The 15,979-nt window shown below is 29.9% G+C and overlaps 2 protein-coding genes across 2 annotated transcripts; one reads left to right on the top strand and one right to left on the bottom strand.

The window, feature by feature from the left end:
- The first annotated feature begins 2,240 nt into the window (after positions 1-2,240).
- On the top strand, positions 2,241-5,034 carry LOC126736856 (uncharacterized). Its single transcript, XM_050441465.1, has one exon. The coding sequence runs from the start codon at positions 2,391-2,393 to the stop codon at positions 4,725-4,727; it is 2,337 nt and encodes a 778-aa protein (XP_050297422.1). The 5' UTR covers positions 2,241-2,390; the 3' UTR covers positions 4,728-5,034.
- A 3,137-nt stretch (positions 5,035-8,171) lies between these two features.
- Positions 8,172-14,625, bottom strand: LOC126736865 (dnaJ homolog subfamily C member 9-like). The gene is made up of 4 exons (XM_050441476.1): positions 14,408-14,625; positions 13,841-14,353; positions 8,540-8,699; positions 8,172-8,337 (listed from the first exon to the last, which is right to left on the bottom strand). Exons 1-4 carry the CDS (start codon positions 14,499-14,501, stop codon positions 8,217-8,219), a joined length of 888 nt encoding a protein of 295 aa, XP_050297433.1. The 5' UTR covers positions 14,502-14,625; the 3' UTR covers positions 8,172-8,216.
- Positions 14,626-15,979: the final 1,354 nt, after the last annotated feature.

The following is a 15,979-nucleotide window of genomic DNA, read 5'->3' as shown; positions in this document are numbered from 1 at the left end:
GTTTTATTTAATAGAATACCAAGTTAATGTAATATGTCGACTAATAAATGAAAATTGAAATAAAAACAAACTTAGTATTCTTATTTTTGCCACAAAAACCTTTAATTTTCAAAATTGAAAAATTCCTTACGTTGATGTTAACACATAAGAATTTTTGTTATGCAATGAAATTAGTTATTTTACAAACATTCTAAAAATTAAAAAAAAAATAAGGGGAGTGCCATTAAACAAAACAAAGTTGGAAGTGGTTTCTGGGGGATGATGAAGGTAGTTTTCCCTACAACTAAGTATTGAAAATATTTTTTGTATAAATGTTTATCTTTAAAATATTATAGCCTCTGACAATGATTGTGGAACACCCTGTATACATATTTCTTGCCATTTTTTGTTTTATTTAAAAACTTGAATACTTATACTTTATATTTTTTTTAATCCACATTAAAGAATTTTACTAAAGTTTCGACCCCTTTGCCGTTATACATTTTATATTTGTTTAATTAATAAACATTTTTTTAAAGTCGATAAAATTCTTTTTTTTTATACAAGATACTGATTTTCTTATTTACATTTTTATACTTTTATATAAAAAAATATAAATCATAGAGACTATACCAATAATAATAAATTTTTAACATCACTATTTTATATACGACATAATATTTCTTTTTAAATTTCTAACACTAAATTTGTATATTTTCGAGTAAAATTGTTTTTTTTTTGCTTATTAATCAGCTTAGAATACTTTATAATAACCACGTTTTGAATCAGTGACTAAGTAAATATGTATTTATTTTTATTTTATTAATTATTATTTTGTAATATAAATATTATGCATACTGTAAGTACATACTATGTCATATTGTAATTAACTGTAAATATTGTACATAGTTTATACAAATTAATATACATATATATTTTCATAATTTAAAAGACGAAGTCCTTTTATTTTAGTTACGGTTCTAATTTTACATATTGGCAACAGGGCGCCGCATTTCGAACAATATATTACAGCTTTGGTATCAGTGCTGCTGCGGCGGCCGATTTTTATCAGGTCCAAACTTCGCTATTCGAATGGGTATCTGTTGCGTTAGCTAGTTAAATCTGTGCTTTAATTAAGAAAAATTACTTTTTCCGAATTTTCGAAATACTCTTCGTCCCGTAGTTCTACTCGAATCCCGTTATAATCCGGTGTTTTAATAATGTAGGTGATGGTAGCAAGTTGCTGGTATAGTTAGTTTGATCCAATCTTGAAAAAATCCAATTTTTGGTGAAAAAATTCAACACGGAGGGTATAATCGAAAAATAAAAAACCTAAATTTGAAGGCTGATATCTCGGCTTTTATGGGCATTTTCGGGAAAATTTCAACGGTTTTGTTTTAGCTTCGTCATATCTCTGATAGTAGTCGAGATATCGCATTTTTGGTGCTAATTTTTGGGCTGAAAACCGACGTCAAGAAATGGCTTATTCCCTTAGTTCTGCTCGAACCCTATTATAACCTGGTGTTTTCGTGATGTATGTGATAAGAACAAGCCGCTGATATAGTTAACTTGAATTTTAAAAAAAATCAATTTTCCTAAAAAACTTCGATACGGGGAGGTATACCCGAAAAATGAAAAATCCCAAACTTTGGGGGTCCTTATCTCAGCTTCTATTGGCAACATCGGAAAAATTTTTAGTAGTTTACTAATTTAATAGTTTCGCCCTTTTAAACCCAACGAGACTATCCGAAAGATCCTGGCTGTTATATTAGCTGATATATCGCATTGTTAGAGCTTATTTTTGGTTCAAAAAAAAGGTCAAAAAATTCCTTTTTTTGAATTTTTAAAGTGCTTTCATTCCCTTAGTTCTGCTCGAATCTGTTAATCGTATTTCTAGAATCGCATAAATTTGGGTATCTCCTATATAATTCAATTAGAGCAGTTACTTCTCTTCAGTCCACATGACAAGAAAATATTATTAATAGTAAAAATAGTTTATTTATATTGTTCTGAATCCTTTTCCCTCGAACTTGCGACAAGCAGTTTTAATTGAAACCAGCGCGCCCCTTTGTGATCGTCGCAAAAACCGACAGAAAATGGATCACAAAGCGCCTACAACGCAACGCGCGCGCGTCTCCTAAAGCGCAGTACTAATTTCACAAATTTGGCGTGTCGCGTCCAATGTATACGCGTCTTAATATAACCAGGCGCTGTCGAAATAGCCTGTCCAACTGTCAACGTCACACTACATAACCTCACAAAGTTATGTTGTGGTTTTGTTATTCATATTTCAAATTTAAATGGAATTGTTTTTCTTAAATTATTCCTTAGTAAATTAACTGAATGCGGACAATAATTCACTTACCAAGGAAACTTGCAAAGTAAACGTAAAAAGTACTTCGTCTGCGAAAATGACTACCCCAGACTTGAGACTTCTGGACAGCTTTAAACTCTCTGAATCTGTATGTCAGAATTTTGCTTGTGAACTCTCCAAAGATGAACGGTTTTTTTTTGTTGCGGAATCAGGATTGTTTATAATTACTCAAAAAGCCAATCTAAATAGTCAAGTTGCAAAGTACAGCTGCCTCAAACATTACCTGAAACCAACAGACTTTGCTGTCAGTGAAAATATAAATATTGACTTACAAAGTTTTATGTATGAATTGCCAAGAGAACTTTTTTATGAGACTTTTGGTAGTACAGACTTGGCTCCAAAAGTTGCAGATTTACCTGCAATACCCAAAATTAAACAAGCTCAATGGTCTGATGTCAACATGGTTGACCATGCATTCTGTCTTCTTGGTGTCTTAACTAGTTTTTATAGTTTAGAAATCTATATGAAAATAAGAAGTGAAAACAACATAATTGAGTACAAAAATGTTTTGAACTTATCTCAGAATATAATTGAACAGAGAAGAACAAATTTTGTTTACAGTAATAGGATGCCACCCATTCAGAAGAATAATGAATTTAAAAAACGAGTTGAAATTTGTGCACCATTAGTTTTTCAGTGGAGCCACTGTTTCAGCTATGGAGATTACAAATGTTCTGTTATATTTATAGGACATTTTGGAGGTGATATAAGTATTTGGAGAGTGTTTAGCTTAAGATCTGCAGAAAAAGAAGCCAGATCTGAATTTATACTCAGATATAGCACCAAACTTGGTAACATTTCTGCTTTGTATTGGCATCAAACAAAAGAGTATGGAGGAGCTCTTTGCATTGGAGATAAGAAAGGTAAAATATCAGTTTTAGAAATTGTGGGCCTGGACAATCAAACTTGTAGGATTAAAAATGAAGTGGAATTTTTTTCAAAAGAAGATGTGCAAGTAGATAAAATCTCTATAGTGTCAACTGATAAATATACTTTCTTAGTGGCAATAAAGCAAAGTTATCTTCTAATATTTGCCCTTAATGCCTCAGGAGAAGTATTTGATTTTGTAGCATATAATGTCAATAATTTCTATATATCTGGCATCACTCACAAAGATAATGTTTTAAAGGTCTGCACTTTTACTGGTGTTCTTAAAGAACTTGTCTTAACAGTAGAGAATAACAACAAAATTAATATTTTAGACTACACCATTCCAGTAAAATATGACTTTTTTGGTTATAGAGTATCTGGCTACTTTGAATCAACTAATAGCATATTGTTTATTATGATCTTATCCCCTTGTATGTTAATAAATAAAAAAAGCTTTAAACAAGGTGACACAACTATTTGTGTTTTTTCTGATACTAATATAAAACCCTTAAAACTTCTGTTAGACAATGCCACTGGCAGCCTTAGAACATTTTGGGACTGTTTGGAGTGTCTAAGATTAATTTGTGTAAATGAACAAAGATTTCCTTGGCTTGGATTAAGTTCCACTTTAGAAATAGATAGTGTAACAGTATTGCAACTTAAGACTTTGAGACATATTGCCAAAATATCTGAAACGGTCTTTCCTCTAATTAAAAAAGTAGCAACTTATGAAATCAAGCCATTTATTTTGCTACACTACTTAGTACAGATTAAGCTCATAGTGCAAAGGGTAGGAAACTTATTGGAAAAAAAATCTTTAGGAAGCCACCTTACCTTATTTGAACTAAGAAGTATTGACTTACAAGTTTGCTTCCTTAAAGAACTAGTGATTGGAGGATTTTTAGCTAAAGCAAAAGCTGGAATGACTTTTGTCAAAGAAATATCCAACATTTTAGCCATTGCAAATGAGATGGAATTTCCAGATATGTTACAGTGTCAGTTTTGTGGTGAAAAACTGATAAGTTGTATTTGTTTACCTCCACATCCAGATAGTCGATGTGTATTCTCAATGATGCCAATATTTATTGCTCCTAGTTACATATGTTTAATGTGCAATTCTTTGGCACATTCTGATATAGAGCAATATAGTAGCGTACCAATAATATGCCCCTACTGTGATTTTCCTATGGAGGCAGTATGTTTAAGTGATAATATTAAGAAAGGAATAGGTAATTGTGCTACAAATGACTTGGATTTGATTGATGAGGTGAGGACAAAATGTTATGATGACTGTGTAAAAGATAGTGATGAAACAATAGGGGATTTGTGTGATAACTTAGATAACAATGACATTTTGTTTAATAATGTTAGTGATGATGAGGAGGGTGTTAAAAGAAAATTAGAAGAAAGTGAGCTAAAGACTTTGTATTTCAAATTAAACTCTGTTAGCATTACAAATAAAACAGAGAGAGCCCATGAATTAGACATAATAAATATAGCTTAAGTGGCTTTTTAAATATTCAAAATTATGAAATCAAAAATAAGAAACATAAGTACTATGTTATGCTATCCTAATAACATATTTTCATATGCTATTTTAAGCTGACAATTTACCAAGAGTATCTTTGTAAAATTCTCAGATTGTTGCATGTACAGAGAAATGTTAAAAATTAATTCCAATATCAAAAAAACTTGTAGAGTACACAATTTAAAAAAAATTCTAAGGTTGACTCACCTCACCATTTCTATTAATGGATGCCATAAAAAGTATGCAGATTTAAGTGATTTATATTTGATGTCAAACTTGTGTTAAGTTTATAAAATATGTTTGTATGTAACAAACATTTGTTTTGTTAACTTTTTTAAATTTCTTTTCATGCTTTATGAAGTTCCAATTTATTTATATTTCTATACAAAAAATTATATTAGATCTTCACATTTTTAATATAGCAAAATATATATGTAGAACATTTTTATATTAATTTATGTACTTGAATCGATGTACTGACACATTGTAAAAAGTAAAGAAATAAAAGGAGATACAAAACATTTTAGTAAGTAGATTTAATTTCTGGAACACTTCAATGCATCAATTTTCTATGGGTACTTACTTATACACTATGTTTTTAAAATGAACTTAGCACCATTACTACTTTTTTCTCTTATCACTATTCAAGTAAATTACCAGAATTGTCATAAAAGAAAAAGCAACATTCGGGTACTATTCTTTTCAATACCCTGTATAGTAGTTATGTTTATATATTTAATAACCAGCAATAATTATTTAACACAAAAAAGCTATTCATGTTGTAAATGGATATTTTCGTAAAAGGAGTTTTAAAAGGAATGTTTGTAGCAATTACTAATGATTTTTATTTTGTGACCAATTTATTTAGAAACTTGTTTATTATTTAATACTCTAAGGGAACACTGCGCCTACAGAAACTTTGTTGCCAGGAACACACTCTTTATTGTCAAGTTGATCACTACTTTTCACCTTACTCACATTGACTAGTCTATATTTTAGTTGTTTCCAAGATTAACAAGAAAATTAAAATATTATGAAATTTGGAAAGCACAGCTTTAAAATTTTGCTTGGTTTTTTCTCAAATTTAATTTAACTTACGAGTGTAAATATTTTCTTAAATTTAAGCAAACAGAATCAAGAATATCTAAAACCTTAACATAAGTGAACCTTACAACAAAATAAAAGCAAATTTAGTGACACCTCACATTTTCCTAACAACATATTCAATTACCATTTTGCCAAAAAAATGATATAAAACCAATTATGACTTTTAAGTGTTGCATGAATAAAATTTTTCCTGCAAGATCAAGTATATCTACTTTTCCATTGTTAAGTTCAAATTATGTACAATTCAATGTGGAATTGACTAATCTTATTTTAAAAACAAACAAAGTAAAATATTACTGGAATTTGGATTTCTAGAAGCTTATTACATTTTCAACAAAAAGAAATACAGTCAGTACAGAACAAAAAAAATTATAATTTTTAAACAATGAATAATATTTGAATTAAAATTTCAATATTTGTAAGCAAAGCTAAATTAGTTCTAATTAATTTCACTGAATTTTATGTATCACACTCATTTACTTTATAATTATTCAGCAATATTAAGAAAATGGTTAGAAGTTGTTTTTCAATAAGTTTCTAGAGTTATTCGAACAAATTTATGCTTCTCCGGTAATTAATATTTTTTCCCGGTGATACAGATTATCACATGATCATGAATATCAATATTAATTCTTTTTTCGTTTAGTGATTCCCTTCGTAATTCGCTTCTAACCTTTTCTTTTTGAAACGAAATTGTTTGTTAAGACCGGATAACAGACAGCCTTATATAGTGAGATCAGAAAGAAAAAAGTAGATTACGGTTGTAATAAAAAAATTTCCAAAATCTTAACTATACCTTTCAAAGGTTAAAAATCAACGTATGCCAAGTAAACTTTAAATTTTTCAAACGCTACAAAACTTTTATAATGAAGATACTTTATAAAAAAAAGACATTTCTAACCAGAAATGTAACGTGTGATTGCTCTTAATTACCTATCTATCTTTTCAATATAGTTTCATTCGTTTTGAGTGGCATAGCTTTTTAAATATTTTATTAAGGCATTATTTTTACTCATGCCTTAGCTTCTACTATAAAACTAGTTTGCCTTGTTCTATTGCTGTTCGCTACAATGATATGGATTTTATTTATTATTTAAATCTTAAACTACTGTTAATCTTATTTCTGTAATCTTCAGCATCATAAAACTATGAACATATATTTTTCAGTTAGAATCCAGGGCCTTGAAATGCAATAATCTAATGTAGATTGTACGACAGAAAGTAGATGGATCTGTGTTTATTGCATGCATTCTTTATTGATAAAAAAAGACAATACATATGTAAGTTTTCCTATTATATTATATATTATTCGTCACATATTGGCCAGGCTTGGCGAGTTTAAGTTACTCAAAGATAATATAATTCATTAACTTCAAGAGAACATTGACATAGTACAGTTTGTAAAAAATAATATTCATGGAACCGTAATTTTTGATTGTTTAAAGTTCACATAAAAATTAACCTATGCAGGTTAATTTTTAGGCAAGCACCTATCTCTTAAAGAACAGCAAATTTCACTAATTTAATTGGAAGATTAGAGTAATTTTATTTAAATTCATGTTGCAACTGGGTATTCTGATTTAAAAAGTTCATTAACAATGCGCCTTTCACACTCGTTTTCCATTTTCTTTGGTAAAATTTCATGTGTCAATGTCGAATTCCCCGTGAAGACGCGTCCAGAGAAACAAAAGATATATTTTTCTCTTATTAAAGTTCTTATTATTAATCCTACTTGGCATTCTCTCCGTCATGATAAATCCAGTTTCAAATATGGTTGAAATAGTAATGTCTATGGGAATAAATATTGAATTTATGTAGGGTAGCTCTGGCATTGATATTCAAATGTGGCAACATCTTTAAGGTAAATCCAAAATCAGCATAAATGTCAACTGAACCAAAGTCATCAAGATGTAAACCTTAAAGAAATACTAAGATTCTATTTCAAGAATGTTAGTTTTCCGTTTTGAAGTACAATTTAAGACATCCAACCCCCAGTAAATTTCATTCTTTTAGTCTTGAAAATCAGTCCAGTTATCTTAAAAATATATAAAAGTAAATTAAATCACAAAATCCGTTGGGTATTTTTTTTCCTTTGGTTTTCTATTTGTCTTGCCCTGAAGAAGCCAATAAGCAGAAACTCCAATAAGTACCATCCATATTTGTTTTTGATCTCAACTTACGGAATGTGAAATATTGCGTAAGGCCCATCTGTTATAGAAATTAATGTTCCAAATTAAACAGAAATTCAATATCTCTGCAAATTAAGATTTAATTACTGTTAAAAGGTATTTCATGATAAGTATAAAAACAAAATACCAACTAAAAAATTTATTATTAAAAAAACTATTAACTTAATTTTCAAAAAAACAGTGATGCTATGAATGGAACATAAGCTTGAAGATCCGGTACAGATTTATATCTTCTTGGATTATACAAGTGTCTCTTATAAGATTTTGATCGTTTCTTAACATACCTCAATCTGAAATATTTGGTAAAAAGTATTTTAGATCAAACTTTTACATTATGAAGTTACTTTAACTAAATCTATATATATATATCTAATACTTAAAACTATTTTCAACAAATCAATGCAAGGATAATAAACAAAAAGTCAATCAATAGTTTAAAAAAAAGTATTGAATTATAAATTAATAAAATTAAAGTGCATAAAAGAACTTTACTTTCTCTTAGAAGTTCTTCTATTTACTGGTGTTGAACCATCTGTTAGTGCTTTCTTGGCCTTTTTTGGAGCATACTTTTTCTCCAGATTTGATATAAGGTCGCAAAAAGAATCCCTATTTCGTTTCCTATTTTCCTGCATTTGTCTTTCTAGTTCACTCACTAAAACATAAAATAATGTTTAAAAAATAAATAATATCTATTTAAAGTTTACATGTATTAAACGCATTAAGCCTGACTGGGGAGGTTCACCTTTGGCCATACCCCCACTCAATCACACCCATACAAAAAAAAAATTGAGAGATTAATAACCATGTTTTATATAACTATATGGAATATGGAAATCAAAAAAGATAATACATATAAAATACAATATTGAGCTTATATTACAATCAGATATTCCGACGCAATCACACCCGAAGTATTGGATTACCAAGAAACGTCTTTTGTACTCAAGCTTTAAAGAATTAAAATTACAGTGTTTAAATTGCACGAGCAGCTGAGTTATTTCTTTACTTCAATTAGTCTACAAAATAATATCAAAAATCTATATTTATACAAGTCTTATCACAATTTATTTAAACAGGGTGTGACAAAATTCGGTGCCAATATTTTAAGAGCTTATTGTTGGAATCAAAATAAGACTTTTTTCCTATAAACATATGTCCTAAAATGCTCTCTCTTAGAGCTACGGCCCACGCAAATTGCTTAAAGAAAATCGATTATTTGTAACCCTGACTACAGTTACGCGTCAAATCTTCTGAAAATTTACAAATCTCGGTTTTTTGGGTTCTTTTTTATTTTCCGTCGCAAAAGTGATATAAATCTAATTTTACTAATAATAATCCTTATTTAGCATAAAAAAAGCTACATATAAAATGCAATACATTTTACAAAATTCAATAAAATTATAAAATTTTTATCAACCCAGTACATTATAACCTACTTTCCATTACAAATCGATGATTTGACAAGACAAGTTATTGTAAACGATAGAAATATAGAATCGCATAGCGGCAATGACGACATTTGTATCTGGGTTAAGTTGTGGCTTAGTTGAATTGGGTTCAATGGGGGTCAACCCGCGGTGCCCCGGTTTTCCAGGAATCACAACATCCTGGTAATCCATGGATGCCGCTTTATTCCGGTCCGTAAACACCGTCTCAGTCTCGACCTAGGCATTCCCGCACAGTGGTCCATCCAAAAGTTGTTAAAAATCACAAATGCACTCCTACTAACTTATTGTTTAAACAGATAAATAAAAATGGAATACGAAAAAATTATACATAATAAACAAAATACATTATAGTTAAATAATAATTTAAACTTAAACATTCTCTTTCAGAAGTTTTTTAAATATATCTGTAAAATTGAATGGATTCATTGATAGTCCTGTACTTCTTTCTGGGGTACGTTTCATGGTGCCTAGGCTTAATGCTAGACATCCCCTAACATTCTTTTTGCCAAGGCCTCATACTAACATCCTGTTAAAATCGCCACTATATACAATATGCGCTATATTTAAACGGATCTGTCACATGTGCGATATAAATTTCTCTCCGGTTCATGTGATTGTCGATATCTTGGTGGATCATTACTCTTGGGATTAAAACCCATGTGTTTAAGTTATAGTTAGTAGGTATATTGCAGTTAATTTAATTTAATTTTGTTGAATATGTGATTATCTTGTTAAACTTTTATAATTGGGTTTTTATATCATATTAATAGTTATTTGTTCTAATTTTTTGGATAACTTTTGAGAATGTGACTTTACTTTACTTTTTTTCTTTTGTTTTCATTCTTTTAGGTTTGTTTGTGTGTGTTTTTTTAACCATATTTTTCATTGTTTTGCAACTGTTTCCTGTTATTGGGCAAGTTGCCTCTTGGAAATAAAGGCTTATTATTATCATTATAATTAATAAATGTAGTTAAACAATCACAGTTTTTTTATACTAATTGGCACCACATTATAATCATACAAGCCCTTTACAAAACGAAATTCAACATTTGACTAGATGCACATCTATCGTTAAAATAAAAATCATTACAATTTCTTGTGTTATAGTTATGTACATCCTTGAAAAATTTAGTCTTATTACAAATATTCTGTGGTAAAATGTTATTTTTAATTTTAAATTATAAAATATACATATACATTGAACATATTTTTTTGTTTTACAGATAACATATTGCTTACGTTAATCATTGTTGAGATAGGTGTGTATCTATTACAGTTTAAAATGGTTTTCATAGCTCTATTTTGTACAAGTTGCAGTTGTGACAATTTAGATCCTACCCTGGCAATAAAACCAACTTTTTTTGCAAATTTTCTTGTGATATAGTCAGCATGTGCGTAAAAATTTAGATTTGAATCAAATATAACTCCCAAATATTTAATTTGGTTTTCGTGACTTATTCTTGTCATTGATCCTAATATTCAAGTTTTCCAAATCAATATTCAACAACTCATTTTTTTTTTCCAAATAAACAAAATTTTGATTTCAATGTATTAATACTAAGATTATTATTACAAAGCCACTCAAATAAGCCTTTTAGATCATTATTCACCCTCTCTTGCATATATCAATAAATCATTGTATCATCAGCAAATAATTCTATTTTGCATCAATTAACAGATTTGACTATACCATTTATGTAAAGTAGAGGACCCAAAACAGTACCCTGCGGAACTCCAAATTCAACATTTAATGACTCTAAAACACAAAACCCTTTTTTTTCAATGTCCCACTTACAACAAAATTTTACATTAATAATTGTAATATATTTCTACATTATTTTGTTTTAACAATTTTTGGTATGCAATATCAAATTGATCCAGGGTGGGAGAAGAAATGTCTAAAAGAATGTTTAAAGTGTTTATAATTTAGATTGACAGAAGTTAATAAACTAGGACAACAGGTTGGTTTTGCCAATCTTGGAATATGGATAAACTATTTGGTCCCCCCAGCACAGTGCCTGAATAGCAATGATTGAAAGAGTTCAAAGAAGGCTTTTAAAGTGCATGTATTTCACAAAATTTGGTATATATCCCCAGAGAGGCTGTGATAATGATTATTTTTTAGGCATTTTTGATAGACTGCCTCTGAGTGAAGAAAGAATTAAAATATTATTATGCAGTCTTTTTAAAATATTTAAAAACAAAATAGATTGCCATCCAAAGTATTTTATTCTGCTTGTCCATGAACCAACCTTTATAAAAGTTCTCCCATTTATAAACTTTTTGAATCTTTTAAGATGTACCTATGCTCCTGATGTTGACATTGACAGGTAGCTTGAATCAGTTTAAGACAATGATACTAAATAAAGTGAAACAAAACAGATGCGACTAGTAATATGTTTAGGTATTTATTATTGTATTTTATTTTTGTAGGTAATTTCTGTGATAATATGTGTCTTTTGTGTTTATTTTCCTTTGTATTTCTTTTATTATTTGTCTTATAAATGCATTTTATGGTATCTTAAGTTAGTATCTGTAATTGGCTTCATATCTGATACATGTAACAAAGAAATAAATAAATAAACTTGTCTCATTTAGGCAAAGAACACAAGAAGATTCAGAATGAACTTCACTCTGAGAATATTTATTTTGGTTTCAGAGATATAGTGTTGTGTAGTATTAACTTTTACATTATGTTCCACAGAGCAGTGCAATATATTATTTAACTTTAAGTTCAATACTTACTTAACTATATGCAGTTCAAGCCCATTTCATTCTTGATAAGAAAAGAGTTTTTGTCACTATGTTAGTCACCTGTGCTAGTTTTGAAACTGGAAAAATCAGAGTTGAAGCATATTGGTGGACTATACAGATTCAAAGTGTCAAGGTCTGTTAAGTGAGATGTTTAGTAAATTAGATCTTGTAGGATTTGGAACCATGATTTTTGTTTTTGAAATGAACTTAAAGCTTTTTTATTAACTGAATAAAGATCTGCAGTTAACTTGCAGCTTCTTAAGATGATTTGGATTAAACTGGAATAATATTTGTATATCATCAGCAAATGATGGGAATGTAGGGATCAATATACCAACACAATAAAATTCTTAAACATATCTGTCTTTAAAGTATTAATAATTTTTTTGAATGTCATATGAACCACATTACCACTCAAAATATCAAAAAATCTAAAATGCCAGCAGTAAAATGTACAAATCATTGAAGTTTCTTTTCTTTTTCAATCTTTTTTTTCTACATTTTTGGAGAGAACATTATACCCAGATCTTATTTATGCAATGTAGCTCATGAAATTGCCTCATGGCTATTGCTGAGCCATATTTATTTATCTATAAACAGAATGTCCCTGAGATAAATTACAACAAAAATTAATAATAATTTATAGGAATTGTACAACTGCTAATCCCCTTTTCAAAGATCTCTAGAATTAATAGTCCAATATTGTGATACAGTCAAAGACCTGTGACTAAACTTTACACAAACAAAACATAGAACTTCATATATCACACATACAAATCATATAGTTGTATCTATCTAAAAAATATTCACTAGACTAAGCCAGTGCGTCCAGATGGTACTTGATTATGGTGGCATGTAGATGTTAAAAGAAATAGAAGAAGCTGACAGAAGTTAATCGTATGCTGATATTTCATTAAAACTATACCTTGGGTTAAAACAAATTCCCATGCAAATATTTATTTCTATCCTTGCCGCAATTGAAAAATTATAAGTGCCTGACATTCACTTTTATATATATATATAGATTGTGAATTTTAATTAGAAACAAGATAGAGACACAAATTAGACTAATATTGGCATTTTAGATCATGTATTTAAGGTTGAATTGAAATATTATAATTATTTTAATCATTGTATGTTTATGCATGTTTTCCCCTTTATTAGCAATAAATAAATATCAAAATTTAAGTAGCTGTAAGATAATGGATTCTTATGAATTATTAACACAATTTATTGTAATATAAGTATTATTTATGAAGACCAAGGAACAAGGAAGTCATTCAGAGCTGTATTGTGGTATGAAGAAGTTAATCTTAGGGTCCTAATCTCTGAACTACTGAGTATTGATTTTTTGATTGCCCATCCAGACATAGCTCTTAATGTTACTAAATAAGGCAGACAGTTTAATGTTTGTTTTTGCAAAAGTTTTTGATGTTCATTAGTTTATTTTCTTCAATATCAATAATTTAGTAAAATTTGATACATATAAACCAAAAAATAGACAAAATACAGAATACTCACAAATGTGATTATTTCAAGCAAAGTTCAGTTTTTTTTGCAAACTAAATTTTACTACAACACTTATACTTACTATCTATTTTCTCTACTTCTTTTCTTTCTTTTTCCCATTTCTTAAGACGCCTCATTTTCTTAATTTTGCTTTCATTAAAGAAGCCATCATATTCTGGCACCTCCCCATTATCAACCATTTCTCTAACAATGTCAATTATCCGTGGCTCAGAATCGCAGCTACTAAATGCAACTAACTCTAGAATGATATTCATATCTCCTTTGCCTGCTTCATAAGCTCTTTTAATATCTCTCCTCTCAGTTTCTGACCCAACATATTCCCGCTCATATTTCTGAATATCAGAAATTTCAATTTTTCTGAACATCTTAAGCCAATAGTCCTTCCAATTAAATGTGGAATCTGCATCTTCATCAAACTCCCCGCAGTTATCATAAACCTTTCTTTTTTCATTGTCTTGAAGAACTGAGTGGATCCTGCCAAGAACTTTAAATTTTTCAGTGGCTACTTCTTTGTGTGCCTCATCCACTCTGTCTGGATGTACGAGAAGAGAGAGCTTGTGGTAGGCTTTTTTGACTAACAAACAAAACGTTTAAATAAAGGTTAAAATAAAAAGTTCATAGATCTTACTTTCTTTTTCAGAAGCCTCTTTTGTTATTCCAAGTACCTCATAGAAGTCTGTAGTCCCGAAATACAACTCACATTTTTCGTTAAAACTCGTCATTGTAAGGAAACAGTAAAAAAAACTGAAATTTTGGTGATTATCAGGATCCAAATCCACAAAACAAAATAGAATTTAATAAATTAACCGGCTTAACCGCCAAAACATATCACATTTGACGTGACGTGACTTAAACAAACAACAAATGTCAAGTTAACAACTGACATCTGTCACTGTGTTCCGATTGATAGCGAATTCCATTGGAAAAAAATTGTGGCACAACTGCGGCACGGACACTGGTTCGATTCAGGTAAAAAAGCCGCACTGTTGCATTGCCAATGGTTTTTGGACTTTGCCTTGAGGGAAAAATTAAAAAATTGGCTGTTGTTAGTTGAGGTTATGTTTTACGTTACCTTCCCTTAAAATTTAGTCTTGCTTATATGCAATTATTTATCAACTTCTCTAAATAATAATCGCCATGTTTTCTACTTACGGGATAGGAACTAGAGCCGCACGACCTCTTATAGCTCGTGCGTCGTGCGGAACTGGGTACACTCAGGTTAAAAGTGCCACCTTGGTGCCCCAACAGATTACACAAACCTGCACTAATTACACCAATGGTTTGTAAATTTTGCTCTGGTTCCGCACTCATGCTTTATTTTTTCCCCAATAGATTTCGCTATGAAAAATAAAGCGGTTTTCTCTCAAGATTTTTAAACGGCCTGCATGCAGCATAGGCGGATTAGCTCAATCGATGGACAAAAAAAATCTAAATTACATCGGGCGCCTATACAATTTCGAGTTAGTGCGTCAATTTAATAATTAATCCGAGACGTTTAACGAAACCCTTTGTAATATATGACTGTGAACCTGTGTCTACTAAAACCCTGATGGGTTGATAATTACCTCTATTATCTAATACCGCTAGTAGAGCGGTGGCTAAGAGAATGCTGGAAGAGTTTAAGCTGTCTGACGATTGTAAAAATTGGTTACGCTCTACACTTAGGCCAACAATTTTGTTACTTGTATCTTCTTTTCTTTCCTAAGAGTTTTTATATTATCTCGAGCAAAACAGTGTCTACCTAGATATATAATGAACGAAACAAAAGAAGGCATTTGATTGGAATCTGTAACTCAAATTTAGTAGCGACAGATATATCTACCCTTTTAAGCATTATTTGTACCAAGATAAAGTCCCAAAATACGCAATGTTTCTAAATTATTCCAAAATGTATCTAATAAGTTACGCAACTCTTGTGTATTATCACAGAAGAGTTTTTGGGTACTCTCGTTAGCAGGCCAATGATTGGCCGCAATGATTCTTCGGCGATAATAGCTCGTACATAAAGTATCATAAGTAATTTTACAATCACTTGCCGTGTCAGTAAGGGGTAAATTTTGAATTAAAGTTAAGGCTTGTCTTTTTAAAGAACCTAATAAGTATTAAAAATTTTTAACATCTGATACTGAATTATTATTGTGGACAGGGTATCCAAATTTGGACACTTTTGTTGGTTATCTCGGTTGTTATAGAAGATAGA

The sequence above is a fragment of the Anthonomus grandis genome, chromosome 5, assembly GCF_022605725.1.
Source record: "Anthonomus grandis grandis chromosome 5, icAntGran1.3, whole genome shotgun sequence".
Lineage (NCBI taxonomy): Eukaryota > Metazoa > Arthropoda > Insecta > Coleoptera > Curculionidae > Anthonomus > Anthonomus grandis.
Note: the sequence above shows the minus strand (reverse complement) of the source record. Positions and strands in the feature narration are given on the sequence as shown.